The sequence below is a fragment of the Thamnophis elegans genome, chromosome 15 (assembly GCF_009769535.1).
Source record: "Thamnophis elegans isolate rThaEle1 chromosome 15, rThaEle1.pri, whole genome shotgun sequence".
NCBI lineage: Eukaryota > Metazoa > Chordata > Lepidosauria > Squamata > Colubridae > Thamnophis > Thamnophis elegans.
Genome location: NC_045555.1, coordinates 11,230,410 through 11,245,321, shown reverse-complemented (window position 1 = coordinate 11,245,321; position 14,912 = coordinate 11,230,410). Strand labels below are relative to the sequence as shown.

Sequence of the window (14,912 nt, the reverse complement as noted above, 5' to 3'; positions counted from 1 at the left end):
GGATGGATGGATGGACGGACGGACGGACGGACAGACAGACAGAATGGTCTTGTGTTGATGTTTATTCTAGTGTATCACCACCATCTGGATACATGAATAAGTAATAACGTGGACTATTTATCCAGGAAGAAACACATGATTTGTCCATGACAGTTTTAAAACATGTGACTGACAGAATAAATGAGTTGGGAGGGACCTTGGAGGTCTTCTAGTCCAACCCCCTGCTCAAGCAGCAGACCCTGTACCATTCCAGACAATTGGCTGTCCAGTCTCTTCTTAAAAGCCTCCAACTTCTGAAGGCAACCCATTTCAACAATTAATTATTCTTACTGTTAGGAAATTTCTTCTTAGTTCTAGGCTGCTTCTCTCTTCAATTAGTTTCCAACCACTGTTTCTTGTCTTGCCTTCTGGTACTTTGGAAAATAGGTGGACACCCCTCTTCTTCATGGCAGCCTCTGAAATATTGGAACTTCTATCATATCACCCCTAGCCCTTCTTTTCCCTAGATGAGCCATACCCAATTCTGGTAACTGTTTGTATGTTTTAGCCTCCAACCCCTTATAATCATCTTTGTTGCTCTTTTCTGCACTCTTTCTAGCGTCTCCACATCTTTTTTATAATACGGTGACAAAAACTGGGTGCAATATTCTATTCTTCTTTTCACTAGGCTAGGCATTCCCTGCTCCAAACAGCCAGAAGGAAACAAGCTGGCCACAAATAAGCACTTACATTCCATTACACTTGCCTCTCTGACATACGCTCACTAAAATCATCTATCCTCACATGGTAGTGAAAGCAGCATCATTTGTTTTCATTGCTTTGTTAGGAATTCAGACTTAAAAACACTATCATGTGAAGCTGATCCAGCATTTCACTCTTTTTAGATTGCAAAAGGACAACTGCTAAGGTTGAAAACCATAAAGGCAACTCGCTGTTAAAACAATGCAACAATAAATGCTATGGTATAACATAGGCAAAAGGTAAAGGTTCCCCTCGCACATATGTGCTAGACGTTCCCGACCCTAGGGGGCAGTGCTCATCTTTGTTTCAAAGCCGAAGAGCCAACACCAGGGGTGGGTTTCAACCGGTTCGCAGCGGTCCCTGCGAACCGGTTGGTCGGCGAACCCAGAAGTAAGTAACTTCCGGGAACGGCGAAGGGACCACCCGCCCGCCCGCCCTCCTTACCCGGTTTTGACGAGTTCTGTGCTTCCACGCATGCGCAGGACGCATACAGCGCCTGCGCGATCCTCCAGGAGCAGCTGGAGCATCGCATAGACGCTAGTACGCATGCGCGCACCGCGTGCGTGCACGAGGACGCCGCCGGCCCCGTTCCAACCGAACCGGTTGGAACGGGGCGAGAAACCCACCCCTGGCCAACACTGTACGAAGACATCCAAAGGCACACAGAACACTGTTACGTTCCCCACTAAAAGTGGTTCTTATTTTTTTCTACTTGCATTTTTACATGTTTTCAAACTGCTAGGTTGGCAAAAGCTGGGACAAGTAACGAGAGCTCACTCTGTTACGAGGCACTAGGGATTCAAACCGCCAAACTGCTGACCTTTCTGATCGACAAGCTCAGCGTCTTAGCCACTGAGCCACTGCGTCCCTTGAGGGTATAACGTAGCAACAATAATAGAGTTAGTACTCCCTACCAAAAAAAAACAAAAATTCCAACATCACAACCCAATAAAAAAGCATACCAGGAAAAGCCAAAGAAATTAATCTTGAAGGTATTTCTGAAGAAATAGAGGCCCCATCAGCCAACAAAGTAGGAAGCTCAAAAGTAAAAAGATAGTAAAATTGGAAAAGAAACCAACCTGCTTAGAGGTTTGTTTGAAATATGATACTGTATATACCATGGATGTCAAACTCAATTTCATTTAGGGCCGCATCAAGTTGTGTTTGACCTCGGGGGGGAGTGAGGGTGGAGTGAGCATGGCCAGGGTGGCCAGCTCGACATCACTCATGTCAGGGGTGCCTATGGTGGCCCAAGCACTCTGCCAGCAAAAATGGGCTGCAGAGCTCCGTTTTTGGCTGCAACGGCCTCCTGCAACCGTCTGCCAGCGAAAACAGAACTCACCATTTTCGCTGGCAGATGGTTGCAGGAGGCTATCACAGCCAAAAACGGAGCTTGCCAGCCCATTTTCGTTGGCAGAGGCACTGCGGGCCGGTCCTTTGTTGTTTCCTGGGGAGCCCCGCAGGCCAGTTCTAAGCACCCCGTGGGCCGCATCCGCCCCCCTCCGGACCTTGAGTTTGATACCCCTGGTATATATATATTTCTATATATACTTTCAATATCTGCAAGAAAAAAATAAGACAACAGGTTTATCAATTCTCCTCTCCTTTGACTCCTTATTTTATTGAAATCTTTAAAAATTTTAACCTTAAATAAATAATTGTGGGTTTTAACTAGGCAAGACACAATATTGCCCAATAAATCCAATGAATGTCATGGACAACAGTCCACCAGCTTTCATATATTTTAATATAGGTTGGAAGAAAGTCCTAGCTCTGGCCACCCATACAAAGATGATTCCATCACTCATCCCCAAAACTGCATTCAATATTTATGTTATAATCCCATTTAAATGTTTTTTTAAAAACCACAAAGTTCTATGATTAAGGATGTAACTGTTCCAAAGCATGAAAAACTACTGTATTTTTGGAGTATAAGACGCACCTTTTTTCCTCAAAAAAGAGGCTGAAAATCTGGGTGCACCTTATACATCAAATACAGCATTTTTTTTGCTTCCTGAAGCCTCGCCCCCTTCATCAAAATGGCCACACATAGCCTTATGGAGGCTTTCAGAGAGCACCTGGGGGCTGGGGAGGGCAGAAATAAGCAAAAAATGGGCTGTTGTTTGCTCCCCCCCCCCGGCCCCCAGCAGCACTCTATAAGCCTCCATAAGGCTATGCACGTAGTTTTTTTGACAGAAAATGGGTCCGTTTTCATGAAAAATGGGCTGTTTTTTGCTCCTTTTTGCCCCCACCCCCACCCCCAGGAGCACTCTGCAAGCCCCCCAAAGGCTATTCATGCCTTTTATTTGAAAAAAACGGCCCATTTTGGGGAGGTTTGCATAGTGCAACCCCCCCCCCTTTTTTTGGAAAGCTCTTTAACTGATTGATGAGAATTACATTGATCAAGTGCTGTGCCAGCAGGAACAAAGTTAGGTGCTGTAGATTGTCAGCGATTTCCTTCTCCAGTACATGGATAAATACACCTGGAAACATCTACCTACCTAACTACTCTCTCTCTCTCTCTCTCTCCCTACCTACCTACTGTATTTCTCTCTCTCTCTCTCTCTCCATCTACCTACCTACCTACTCTCTCTCTCCCTACCTATCTACTGTATTTCTCTCTCTCTTTCTATTTCTCTCTCTCTAGCCCTCTACCTACTTACCTACCTACACTCTCTCTCTCTCTCCCTGCCTACCTACTGTATTTCTCTATCTCTCTCATCTCTATTTCTCTCTCTATCCCTTTATCTACCTACCTACTCTCTCTCTCCCTACCTACCTACTGTATTTCTCCCTCCCTCCCTCTCTCTATCCCTCTACCTACCCACCTACCTACCTACTCTCTCTCTCTCCCTACATATCTACTGTATTTCTCTATCTATCATTCTATCTCTCTCTCTATCCCTCTACCTACCTACCTACCTACCTACCTAACTACACACACACTCTCTTCCTACCTACTGTATTTCTCTCTCTCTCTTCCTTTATCTACCTACCTACCTACCTATTCTCTCTCTCTCCCTACCTACCTACTGTATTTCTCTCTCTTTCTCTTCCTCTCTATCCCTCTATCTACCTACCTACTTTTTTAAAAAAAATTGCCACTTCAAAACCTTGGTGCATCTTACACTCCGGTGCATCTTATACTCTGAAAAATACGGTATTTAATATCTTCTTTAAAACTATCTTACAATCCTGTTATACTTCAGTGAAGTAGATCCTTTCCTCATGAATGCTATGTTCTATAAAACATCTGCCCAATTTATTTGTGTATTTTGGAGTGCCAAATAGGTATCAAATTTTTCGTGCAGTAAGACCTGAAAATATGTTCCGGGCAAAGTACATGCTTTGAAGGCATCAGGCAAGGCTGCAATGTGTAATACCACATTGTCATGCTATGCTTCAAGATATTATGTTATGTATTATGACTTCATTCCGGATACACAGATTTTTTTTAGGAGATACATCTGGCCTCTCATGTGGGCAATTAATGTGGAAATCTTCCCTGATGCTCATACCGGTAAGGCTGTGTGATCACACTGTGACTATGCCCAATTCCTTTTTACTTTTCCTTCCCTTCAAGACAAGAAACACAAGATAAAAGAGCCTCACTATGTTCATCAGGGTGAGGACATAATTCTGGACGTGCTCCTTCCCATGGAACCGCACAACCGAATCATCCACAGCCAACAGGATCTCTATATTGTAGTCATCCTTCTTTGCATGTCGCCTCTTCCTCTCTGCTTCACTAACCTGATCTTCAATTAGATTCAGGGCTTGGGGGAGTTGACCCAAGATAAAATCTGGAATTAGAAGAGTTAAAAATAAATGACAGCATAAGAAATGGATGGAATAGGATTGGCTTAATAAGCCTGATAGTATCTTTAAAATGCATTGGTCCATAACACCTGCATACATACCAGAAGCGCTATTCAGCAGGTTCTGACCCGGTCTGGAGAACCGGTAGCAGAAATTTTGAGTAGTTCAGAGAACCGGTAAATACCACCTCTGACTGGCCCCACCCCCATCTATTCTCTGCCTCCTGAGTCCCAGCTGATCTGGAGGAAATGGGGATTTTACAGTAACCTTCCCCTGCTACAACCCACATGCCACGTCCACAGAACTAGTAGTAAAAAAATTTGAATCCAACCACTGATACACACACATTCAGGCATTCAAACTGGTGTGTTTGTGTGTGTGCGTGTGTGTATAAATATGTATGTATGTATGTGTGTATGTATGTGTGTATGTCTGTATGTATGTATGTGTATGTATATATATACACATACATAAACACACATACACACATATATGTAGAGTGTGTGTGTGTGTGTGTGTGTGTGTGTGTGTGTGTACTGGATAGAAGGAAGAAGGAAGACAGCTACATCCGCCAAAGGATAAAACAGGTCCCGAAGAGCCAGCTCAATGGAAAGAACAATATCTAAGCCATCAACGCTACACTACCTACTTTTACAGTAGGTAGTGTAGCGGTGGTGAGACCCCTCCTGAAGAAGCCATCCTTGGATCCAGCTATTCTTAATAACTATCGCCCAGTCTCCAACCTTCCCTTTCTTGGGAAGGTTGTTGAGAAGGTGGTGGCCTTCCAGCTCCAGCAGTCCTTGGAGGAAGCAAACTATCTCGACCCCTTCCAGTCAGGCTTCAGACCCGGTTACAGCACAGAAACTGCTTTGGTCGCATTGACCGATGATCTCTGGAGAGCCAGAGATGGGGGACATTCCTCCATCCTGGTTCTCCTTGACCTCTCAGCGGCTTTCGATACCATCGACCATGGTATCCTTCTGCGACGACTGCGGGAGGTGGGAGTGGGAGGCACCGTGCTGCGGTGGTTCTCCTCCTACCTCTCGGACAGGTCGCAGTCGGTGTTAGTGGGGGGGCAAAGATCGACCTCTAGGCCCCTAAAATATGGGGTGCCTCAGGGTTCCGTCTTATCCCCCCTACTATTCAACATCTACATGAAACCGCTGGGAGAGATCATTCGCAGGCACGGGATAAGATACCATCAATATGCGGACGATACCCAGTTGTATCTGTCCGCCCCATGCCAACTCAATGAAGCGGCGGACGTGATGAACCGAGGCCTTGAAGCCGTTATGGACTGGATGAGGGCTAACAAGCTTGTACTCAACCCGGAAAAGACTGAGTGGCTGTTGTGTTTCCCTCCCAATAATTCGACCAATATTCCATCACTCAGGCTGGGGGGTCAAATTTTACACCCCTCAGAGAGGGTTCGCAACTTGGGAGTCCTCCTGGATCCACAGCTATCCTTTGAGCACCACCTGACGGCTGTGACCAGGGGGGCATTTGCCCAGGTTCGCCTGGTGCGCCAGTTGCGACCCTACCTGAATCGGGAGGCTCTCACAACAGTCACTCGGGCCCTTGTGACCTCTAGGCTGGAATACTGCAATGTGCTCTACATGGGGCTGCCCTTGAAGAGCATCCGGCGACTTCAGCTAGTCCAGAACGCGGCCGCGCGAGTGATCGTGGGTGCACCTTGGTTCACCCACATAACACCTATCCTCCGCGAGCTGCGCTGGCTACCTGTTGATCTCCGGGTGCGCTTCAAGGTGCTACTAGTCACCCACAAAGCCCTTCATGGTAGTGGATCTGCGTACTTGAGAGACCGCCTTCTGCCAATTACCTCCCTGCGACCAATTAGATCTCACAGATTGGGCCTCCTCCGAATTCCATCTGCCAGCCAGTGCCGGCTGGCAACTACAAGGAGGAGAGCCTTTTCTGTAGTAGCTCCGACCCTTTGGAACGAGCTCTCCGTGGAGATTCGTACCCTCACCACCGTCCAGGCCTTCCGCATAGCCCTTAAGACCTGGCTAGCCCGTCAGGCCTGGGGACAAAGATAATCGCCCCTCCCGAATGATGAATGAATGTTGGTTATTATTTTACTCTATGTTTGTCTATGTCATTGTTTGTATTTCCCTCCCCTGATCCTATGTAAGCCGCCCTGAGTCCCCTCAGGGAAAAGGGCGGCCTATAAATTGTAATAATTAAAAAAAAAAATTAAAAAAAAAATTCTGTTTGCAAATTGAAAATAGCACAATAGAATAAATTCTAGACAAGACTCCAGTATTCTATCATCTAAAGATATAATCTTGGATATCTTCTACTCTTAGCATTGGATGAAAGTGCTGACGGTGGAACCTGCACATTTTCCTTACTAGCATTTACTGTCCTATCTTATTTCCCATCTGATCACAGAATGAAATTATCTTTTTCCAAACCAGTACAAAAAATTAGGAAATTGCCCAACATAGATTTACATTTTGGAGTAGTAGATAGAAGAATTAATCTTTTTGCTCCTGCAATGATTTCAAATCAGAGAAACACCTATCATTTGCAATATTAGCACTTAGCAATAGCACTTTGACTTATATACCGCTTCACAGTGCTTTACAGCCCTCTCTGACCCTTTATAGGCAGCATATTGCCCCCAACAATCTGGATCCTCATTTTACTGACCTTGGAAGGATGGAAGGATGAGTCAACCTTGAGCCGGTCAGGATCGAACTCTTGGCAGTGAGCTGAATTAGACTGCAATACTGCATTCTAACCACTGAGTCATCATGGCTCTTAATATTAAAAGAAACTTCATTGGAAAGAGTAAATGTGAGTGGAATGATACCAATCAGTGTGTGCAAAATCCTTCCATACCCCATGTTAGGAATATAATCTAACGGTTGGGTTGGCAATATATAAATCATGTAACAATGCTGTACCTGTTTCTTTAAATCATGCTGTAAAATGTGATTGGTTGCTGTTTTCTCAAGCGGCCATAAGATGGAGCCAGAATCACTGTTAGATGCTGATCTGATCTGACTGTTTGGAAGCTGGCGTTTAGAACTGCCATATAATGATCAGCGTGAGCTATTGTAAGTTTTGCAACTGCTAGCAAACTTTGTGTACCGAACTGTTTGTATGTTTATGGACTATGTTATTTGGATTATCCCTTAACTGAAAGACGTTGATGACTGACTGTCTTAACCATGTATGACTTAGACTGTTTGATGGACTCTGATACCTCTATTTCCATGAAAGTAAAAGCCTATTTAAACTGCAGTGTCTCTGTATGCTGGTTTGTGTGTTCTCCAACACCACTCTCACAACGCTTCTGTGAACGCACTTGCTCTCCCAACGGGGAGCTTACCTAACACCCCACCACAGGAGATTGAGGCTAATGAATAAACATAAAACACTCAACAGGTGAAAAGAATCATATTTTGCCCCTACAGCTTTGCTAAACCTTAGTTTTTGGCCATGGTTTGTTGAGTAAATCATAACCATCACGAAATCTAATGTCTCTCAGCCCATTTCAATTCAAAGGGTTTTTCTGGGGAAAATAGGAGGCAGAAGCATTAGGTATGTACATTGTTCTGCCTAACAGGGGTGTCAAACTCAAGGTCCGGGGACCGGATCTGGCCCGCGAGGTGCTTAGATTTGGCATGTGGGGCTGCCCTGGAAACAGCAAAGAATCGGCCTGCGGTGCCTCTGCCATTGAAAACGGCCGCCCTCCCAAACTCCGTTTTCGCTAGCAGAGCGCTCGGGCCTCCACAGGCGCCCCCAACACAAGTGACATTGAGCTGGCCACGCCCACCTTGGCCATGGCCATCCTGCCCCCCTGATGTCAAACATAATCCTGACCTCAATGAAATCAAGTTTGACACCCCTGATATATAACTATAAATGATGCTTTTCAAACTACAGTGCTAGGTTTATACAGCCCACTAACTGAAAACCAAACCAAATAATACATTTCTGCCAATGCGTCTTTGCTTTGAGACATTCAAGAACAATTACACCTTCTTTGAAACTGATGCTATGCAGATTGAGATCAGATATGAATTCTGTACAGTCTCCTAAATAAGATGAATGTGTCGTTGTGTTTCAGGGGTCAGTTGCTGCCTGTTTTACTAACAGTGCACATGTGTGCAACCTCCGCACACATGTGCACTGTTCAATGTAAATTTTTCTTTGCACATGCATAGAACAATTTACAGTGAACTACAGTCACTAAAGTCTAAAATGGCGGTGGCCTAGCGGCGGCGAGGAAATCAATTCAGGGGCATGGCAGGTCTGGGTCACTGCTGGTTCTGCAACCCAGGCCTGAATTCCACTACCGGTTTGGCCAAACCGAGCCAAACAGGTAACAACCCACCTCTGTTGTGTTTGTTTCTTCAGTCATACCTTCATTATGATAATCTTTGAATGCTTCTGTTCTCTCTTGTTTAATAGCCGACCTACGGTAGACCACGTGAGCTCTCCCATCCTCTTCTTTCTCCCACTGTCCTCTCTCAAGAGGCTCAATGAAAAATTCACCATTGTCTGTTCGAATGAGACCAGCCTGCAAAACCATAAGACAAAAGAATAAAAGAAAAATAAAATATTTAATATATTATTTCCTTATTCATTAAATAAGAAATTAAATATTGGTCATTGTGAGGATGCATATTATCAGAAATGTTAGTCTTTCTTCTTTCTCTCCTCTCCAGCCCCAGGAATTTCTGAAAATTCATCATGTTCTAAAGAAAATATCTAGACACACCCTTGAATTTGCCAAAGGTTTAATCATTTCTCTTGGTATTAAACGAATACTCAAATGTTATTTTCTACCACAATTCAACAATGTAGCAGTTGTGTATCCCAATATTTTCTTGATGGGAACAAATACACACAACCTACAGTTTGATCAAATGTCAAAAACAAATTTCCATAGGTGTATATTTTATCAATTTATTATATTTATATAGCAGTCCATATCACTAAATGAGACTTCGGGTGGCATACAACCAACAAACAATTAAAAACAATGCAACAGCCATTAAAATCTATTAATAGCTGAAATTGTAGGCGTGAAAAACTCAGGAATACAAAACTCAGGGACATTTAGCATCAGGAGAATATTATTAATAAATCATGGGTTAATTATCTGATTATGGGGGATTTGGGCCAATGCAATTCTTGTTCTTTCTAATATGTTCTTTCTGATTTATTTATATTGTTCTTAGTGTTGATTTAAGAGATTCAGGAACTAAAATATTCAACTTCGTCTAAGTTGTACTCAGAAGTGGCTTCCTAGTTTCAGTGAATGACAGCTCTATTACTCAGGTTTTTAAAAATATGTCAGTAAAGGCACACTATAGAAATGTTAATGAGTAGCATCCTTAGGCAGAAGTCACTACATGGAACAACATATTTTAAGTGGAAATGTTACAATGAATTGAAATAGCTGAAATGCAAATGGAAAATAGCTGAAATGGGAGGCAGGTCGAATCGTACATTGACTGCTAACATTCACAATGCTGACTTAAGCTATCACTAAATCTGCTTGGTCACCAGGCTCTTTCACTATATCTGTCGTTTAGGCAAAAATTCTTTTCTAACACATAGTGGTTATAACCTGGCCCTGTAAAAACAGAACCTCTATGGGGAATCTGACACCAAGACAAGCCATATTACTTATACTTGGTGACCTCCAACTTATCATTATTTATACATTTAGAATAGAATAGAATAGAATAGAAAATAGAATGGAATAGAATAGAATTCTTTATTAGCCAAGTGTGATTGGACACACAAGGAATTTATCTTTGGTGCATATGATTTCAGTGTACATAAAAAGACAAGATACTTTGTCAAGAACAAGTACAACACTTAATGATAGTCATAGGGTACAAATAAGCAATCAGGAAACAATCAATATCAATATAAATCATAAGGATACAAGCAACAAAGTTATAAGTGGGAGGAGATGGGTGATAGGAACGATGAGAAGGCTAATAGTAGTAGTAATGCAGCCTTAGTGAATAGTTTGACAGTGTTGAGGGAATTATTTGTTTAGCAGAGTGATGACGTTCGGGGGAAAAACTATTCTTGTGTCTAGTTGTTCTGGTGTGCAGTGCCCTATGGCGTCGTTTTGAGGGTAGGAGTTGAAGCAATTTATGTCCAGGATGTGAGAGGTCCATAAATATTTTCACGGCCCTCTTTTTGACTCATGCAGTGTACAGGTCCTCAATGTAAGGCAGGTTGGCAGTAATTGATTTTTCTGCATTTATTTATTACTTCAGTGCTGCCTATACATGCCAGTATGTATACTGTTTGCTGAGGCCCTATAGTTATTCAATTTTCAGTCTCACTTGTTTGTGTGTCTATATTACCAAAGACAGATAGTCGGAATTATTTATACAATAAATACTATGTACTATTATTAATTGTGTATTCAAGGTGGCTACTGATCCATGTGGTAGTTGTACCAACAAAACTATAGTATTTTAGGCTGTGTGCTGTTTGCTGCAAGACGCTAGCCAGATGAATACCAGGTGAACGCTGGGAGGCAGAGGCAGATTTTCCCCCCTCTGTTTTCCTCCTCTAAACCTAGGTGAGTCTTATGGTCAGGAGCATCTTATGGAGCGAAAAACATGATATATAAAAATATGCCACACAGGATTTTCTTGTTTTCTCCAGTCATTTTAATTCTACTCTAATTTGTATAATATGAACACAAATAAGAGAATCTTGTTCTTATACACATTTAGATAAGGTGCCATATTCCCATGAATATCAATCTTTTGGCAATTGCCTCAAGCCAAAAATATCTCTTCCATGCAGGGGTCTCATGCAGCCTTTTTAAACATGATTTATTGATATGAAAGTAACAGAGTTATAAATATTTCAGCAACTGAACTATTTCCACTTTAGAACCAATGTATTTCCCAACTAAACATTTTAATTTAAGGCAAACTACTATGAAGCTTGAGGGACACGGTGGCTCAGTGACTAAGATGCTGAGCTTGTGGATCAGAAGGTGGGCAGTTCAGCAGTTCGAATACCTAGTGCTCCGTAAGAGCTCCCATTACTTGTCACAGCTTCTGCCAACCTAGCAGTTTGAAAGCATGTAAAAAATGCAAGTAGAAATATAGGGACCACCTTTGGTGGGAAGGTAACAGCGCTCCATGCACCTTCAGCATTTAGTCATGCCAACCACGTGACCACAGAGATGTCTTCGGACAGCGCTTGTTCCTCAGCTTTGAAATGGAGATGAGCAACCCCCCGGAGTCGGGAACGACTAGCATGCATGTACGGGGAACCTTTTCCTTTACTATTGAGCTAATCCTAACCAACCTTGGAAATGAAATCCACTCACCCCAAAAATCAGAAATAGGTTGAGTGTCTTCTAAGCCAGTTACCCATTCCTCAACTGCCCCTCCCGCAAACACTTGAAACAACATTACTTACAAATACACATTTGGGGAATGAAACATTCAGTTCAATATCAGCACCCATCATGGTAAGTTTATATGTCAGCAAAGTCTGCTGTTACTGTCATTAAGTTAAAGCTGATTGATGGCCACTGTGCTAAGCAGAGCTTCCGATCTGCTCAGCAAATATATATAGTATAACTATAGCGTAATATATGTAAACTATTGAGAATGTTATCCTTATCTGTCAGAGTTTTGGCAGCGTGACTAGTATTATGAGATAAACCCAGGAGCAATAACACAGCACATAGAGCTTTAGACCATTAAGATTAAGATTAAGATTTAATTTATTTGTATGCCGCCCTTCTCCGGGAGGGACTCAGGGCGGCGAACCACTCAAAAGGGGAAAGGGGGTACAAACACAATACACGTAATTAAAATACACAAGAGTCATACAGCCATACAAGTCGAGAGGGAAGGGGAACTCATCAACCCCAGGCCTGCCGGCACAGCCAGGTTTTGACGGCTTTCCGGAAGGCCTGGAGAGGGGTGAGGGTCCGAATCTCTGCAGGGAGTTCATTCCTCTGCTCTACCTTGTAAGGGGTAACAGTGGTTTATCTACAAATATATACAGACATATACATGGAGAAATAAATTTCCTTACCATTCACAACAGATACAAGGAGAGAACTGAATACACGAGAGAGAGAAACTCCTCTCTAATGGCCACCTATATATAGACTCCTTTTAAAACAGTAAATGACTTTTGTGGACCCCACCATCAGAATCTTAAAAGAGTTATACCATAGTTGCAATGAATAATCCTCATTGCATCAGCCTTGCTGATTACAGCTTACAACCTTTCATCAGCTGGCAGCTATTAAATCCTCAGTACCCTGACATTATCATATCCATGTACACACTGAATGAAGAAGGCATGGATAGGGCACTACAATGTCCATATAATGTCATCTTCCCCCAGTGATGTACTCCTAACCAGCCCAGGTCACAGAACTATTGATTTTGCAATTAGCAAACTTAGGCCCAACACAAAACTAATGCAGAATTCAAGAAAAATGAAAATATAGGATACATATTTGAAAATTTTTAATGAAAAATATTCCTCCTTACTATTTTAATTCAGTCTTATAATAATAAAAAGTGTCCAACATAGTGTTTTTTGCAATGTAATAGAAATATTTACTGGGTGTTGATTAAGGCAGGTTTTATCCAGCTGTAGATATGGTAATACAGTATTTGGGCAGACTTCAGTAACTTCCCATCACTATCCTTTAATCAATATTTTACTTACTCTAAGTTCTCATTTAAGCTAAGAATATTACAAGCTCATTCAGCAAATTGGTTCTTTGCTCTTGTCTTTCTCTATGTCAGTAATTAAGGAGATTATGCTCCGATAGTCTTTTAAGATACTACTATATCCTAGAACAGTGCTGGCGAACCTTTTAGACACCAAGTGCCCAGACTGTGTGCATGCACATGCCCAAACTGAAAAGTGTGCATGCACACGGACACATGCATGCGCAGACATGTACACACATGTGTAGCAGAGACCCGAAGATAAGTTGGCCAGTGGGAGGTGGCACATCCCAACACTGGCAGCGCAGCAAGATGTAAGATATTTTTCTTTCATGAGCTTCTGTTTCGTCGTTTGCAGGGAAACAGCTCGCGAAAGAAACGCCACGGAGATCTAACCTGGGGTGATGGTGCGATGCCAGCAGAGAGGGCTCTGCGTGCCACCTATGGCATGCGTGCCATAAGTTCGCCATCATGGTCCTAGAACAAGAAAGTAGCACTCCAGGAATCTCTGCAATGTGTACATCTTGATCTGGACTACCTCTATGGGCTGACCTCAATCTTGAAAGCCTATTTTTTCTGTTCCCCTTATGCTACGCAAAATCAAGGTATGGTGACTCTGGGAGTATTTATTTATCTAAATTTATATACAAGCCAGCTTCAAATTAGTTTTTTTTCTCAAGCATCCTTCAATCTGCAGGCTGTAATCTCTTGGCTCAGTCCTTATCAGATCTTTTATTACTTTCTCAGTGTCACTGTAAAATCCTTTACAAAAGTCAATTGATTCGCTGGTGTAGGTGATCAATCATAATCTGTCATCCAGAATTATCTTCAAATGATCAATTGCATTTATCTTGAATAAGCAATGTACCAATGTCTGCAACATAGCCAGCACATAATTCCAAATCGAATGTCACCCTGCTATAAATCCATCCTATATGCATTTTAATCCACACATACACATGCGGTGGCGCAGTTATGAGTCACGGTGATGCGGTGGTTAGAGTGCAGTACCGCAGGCTATTTCGGCTGCCTGCAATTTTGTAGTTCAAATCTCACCAGGCTCAAGGTTGAGTCAGCCTTCCGAGGTGGGTAAAATGAGAACCCAAAATTGTTGCGGGCAATATGCTGACTCTGTAAACACCTTAGAGAGGGCTGTAAAAGCACTGTGAAGCAGTATATAAGTCTAAGTGCCACTGCTATTTACTTAGTACTAATTACAATTATTTTGATTACCTCCACAAATCTTCCTGAGTAGACTAAATACTGTCATAATAAAACAGTTCTAAAAAATAGTCTTCCTAAGGAATATATTACCATATACATTTCCTTAAATACAAGAGTTTGAACTTATTAACATTTATTCTTGGAACCGTATCTCTTTTTCACTTATATGCACACATTCAACACTGCTACCTCTTGGTACTTTTTAGTTTAACTTTCTTTCTCAAGAAATAAAATAGGAATACAGGAATGTCTATTACCAAATCTGGATGGCAGAAACCAAAAACGGTTTTCAAAATGATTATCTTTGCTACTAGATAAATCTACCCATTAAACTCACAACTCCCACTGGATGTTGGATGGTATTCAAAAATAGCAAGTATTACAATGCCTAACAAATGATACAAT

General features: G+C 42.3%; 1 protein-coding gene across 1 annotated transcript in view; it reads right to left on the bottom strand.

The window, feature by feature from the left end:
• The window catches only part of ADAMTS14 (ADAM metallopeptidase with thrombospondin type 1 motif 14), an 81,954-nt gene that overhangs the window by 54,514 nt on the left and 12,528 nt on the right, over window positions 1-14,912 (bottom strand). The window contains exons 3-4 of the mRNA XM_032232094.1: window positions 8,956-9,112; window positions 4,354-4,544 (exon numbers count right to left, since the gene is read on the bottom strand). Coding sequence (XP_032087985.1) covers window positions 4,354-4,544; window positions 8,956-9,112 — 348 coding nt within the window. The remainder of the gene's footprint in view (window positions 1-4,353; window positions 4,545-8,955; window positions 9,113-14,912) is intronic.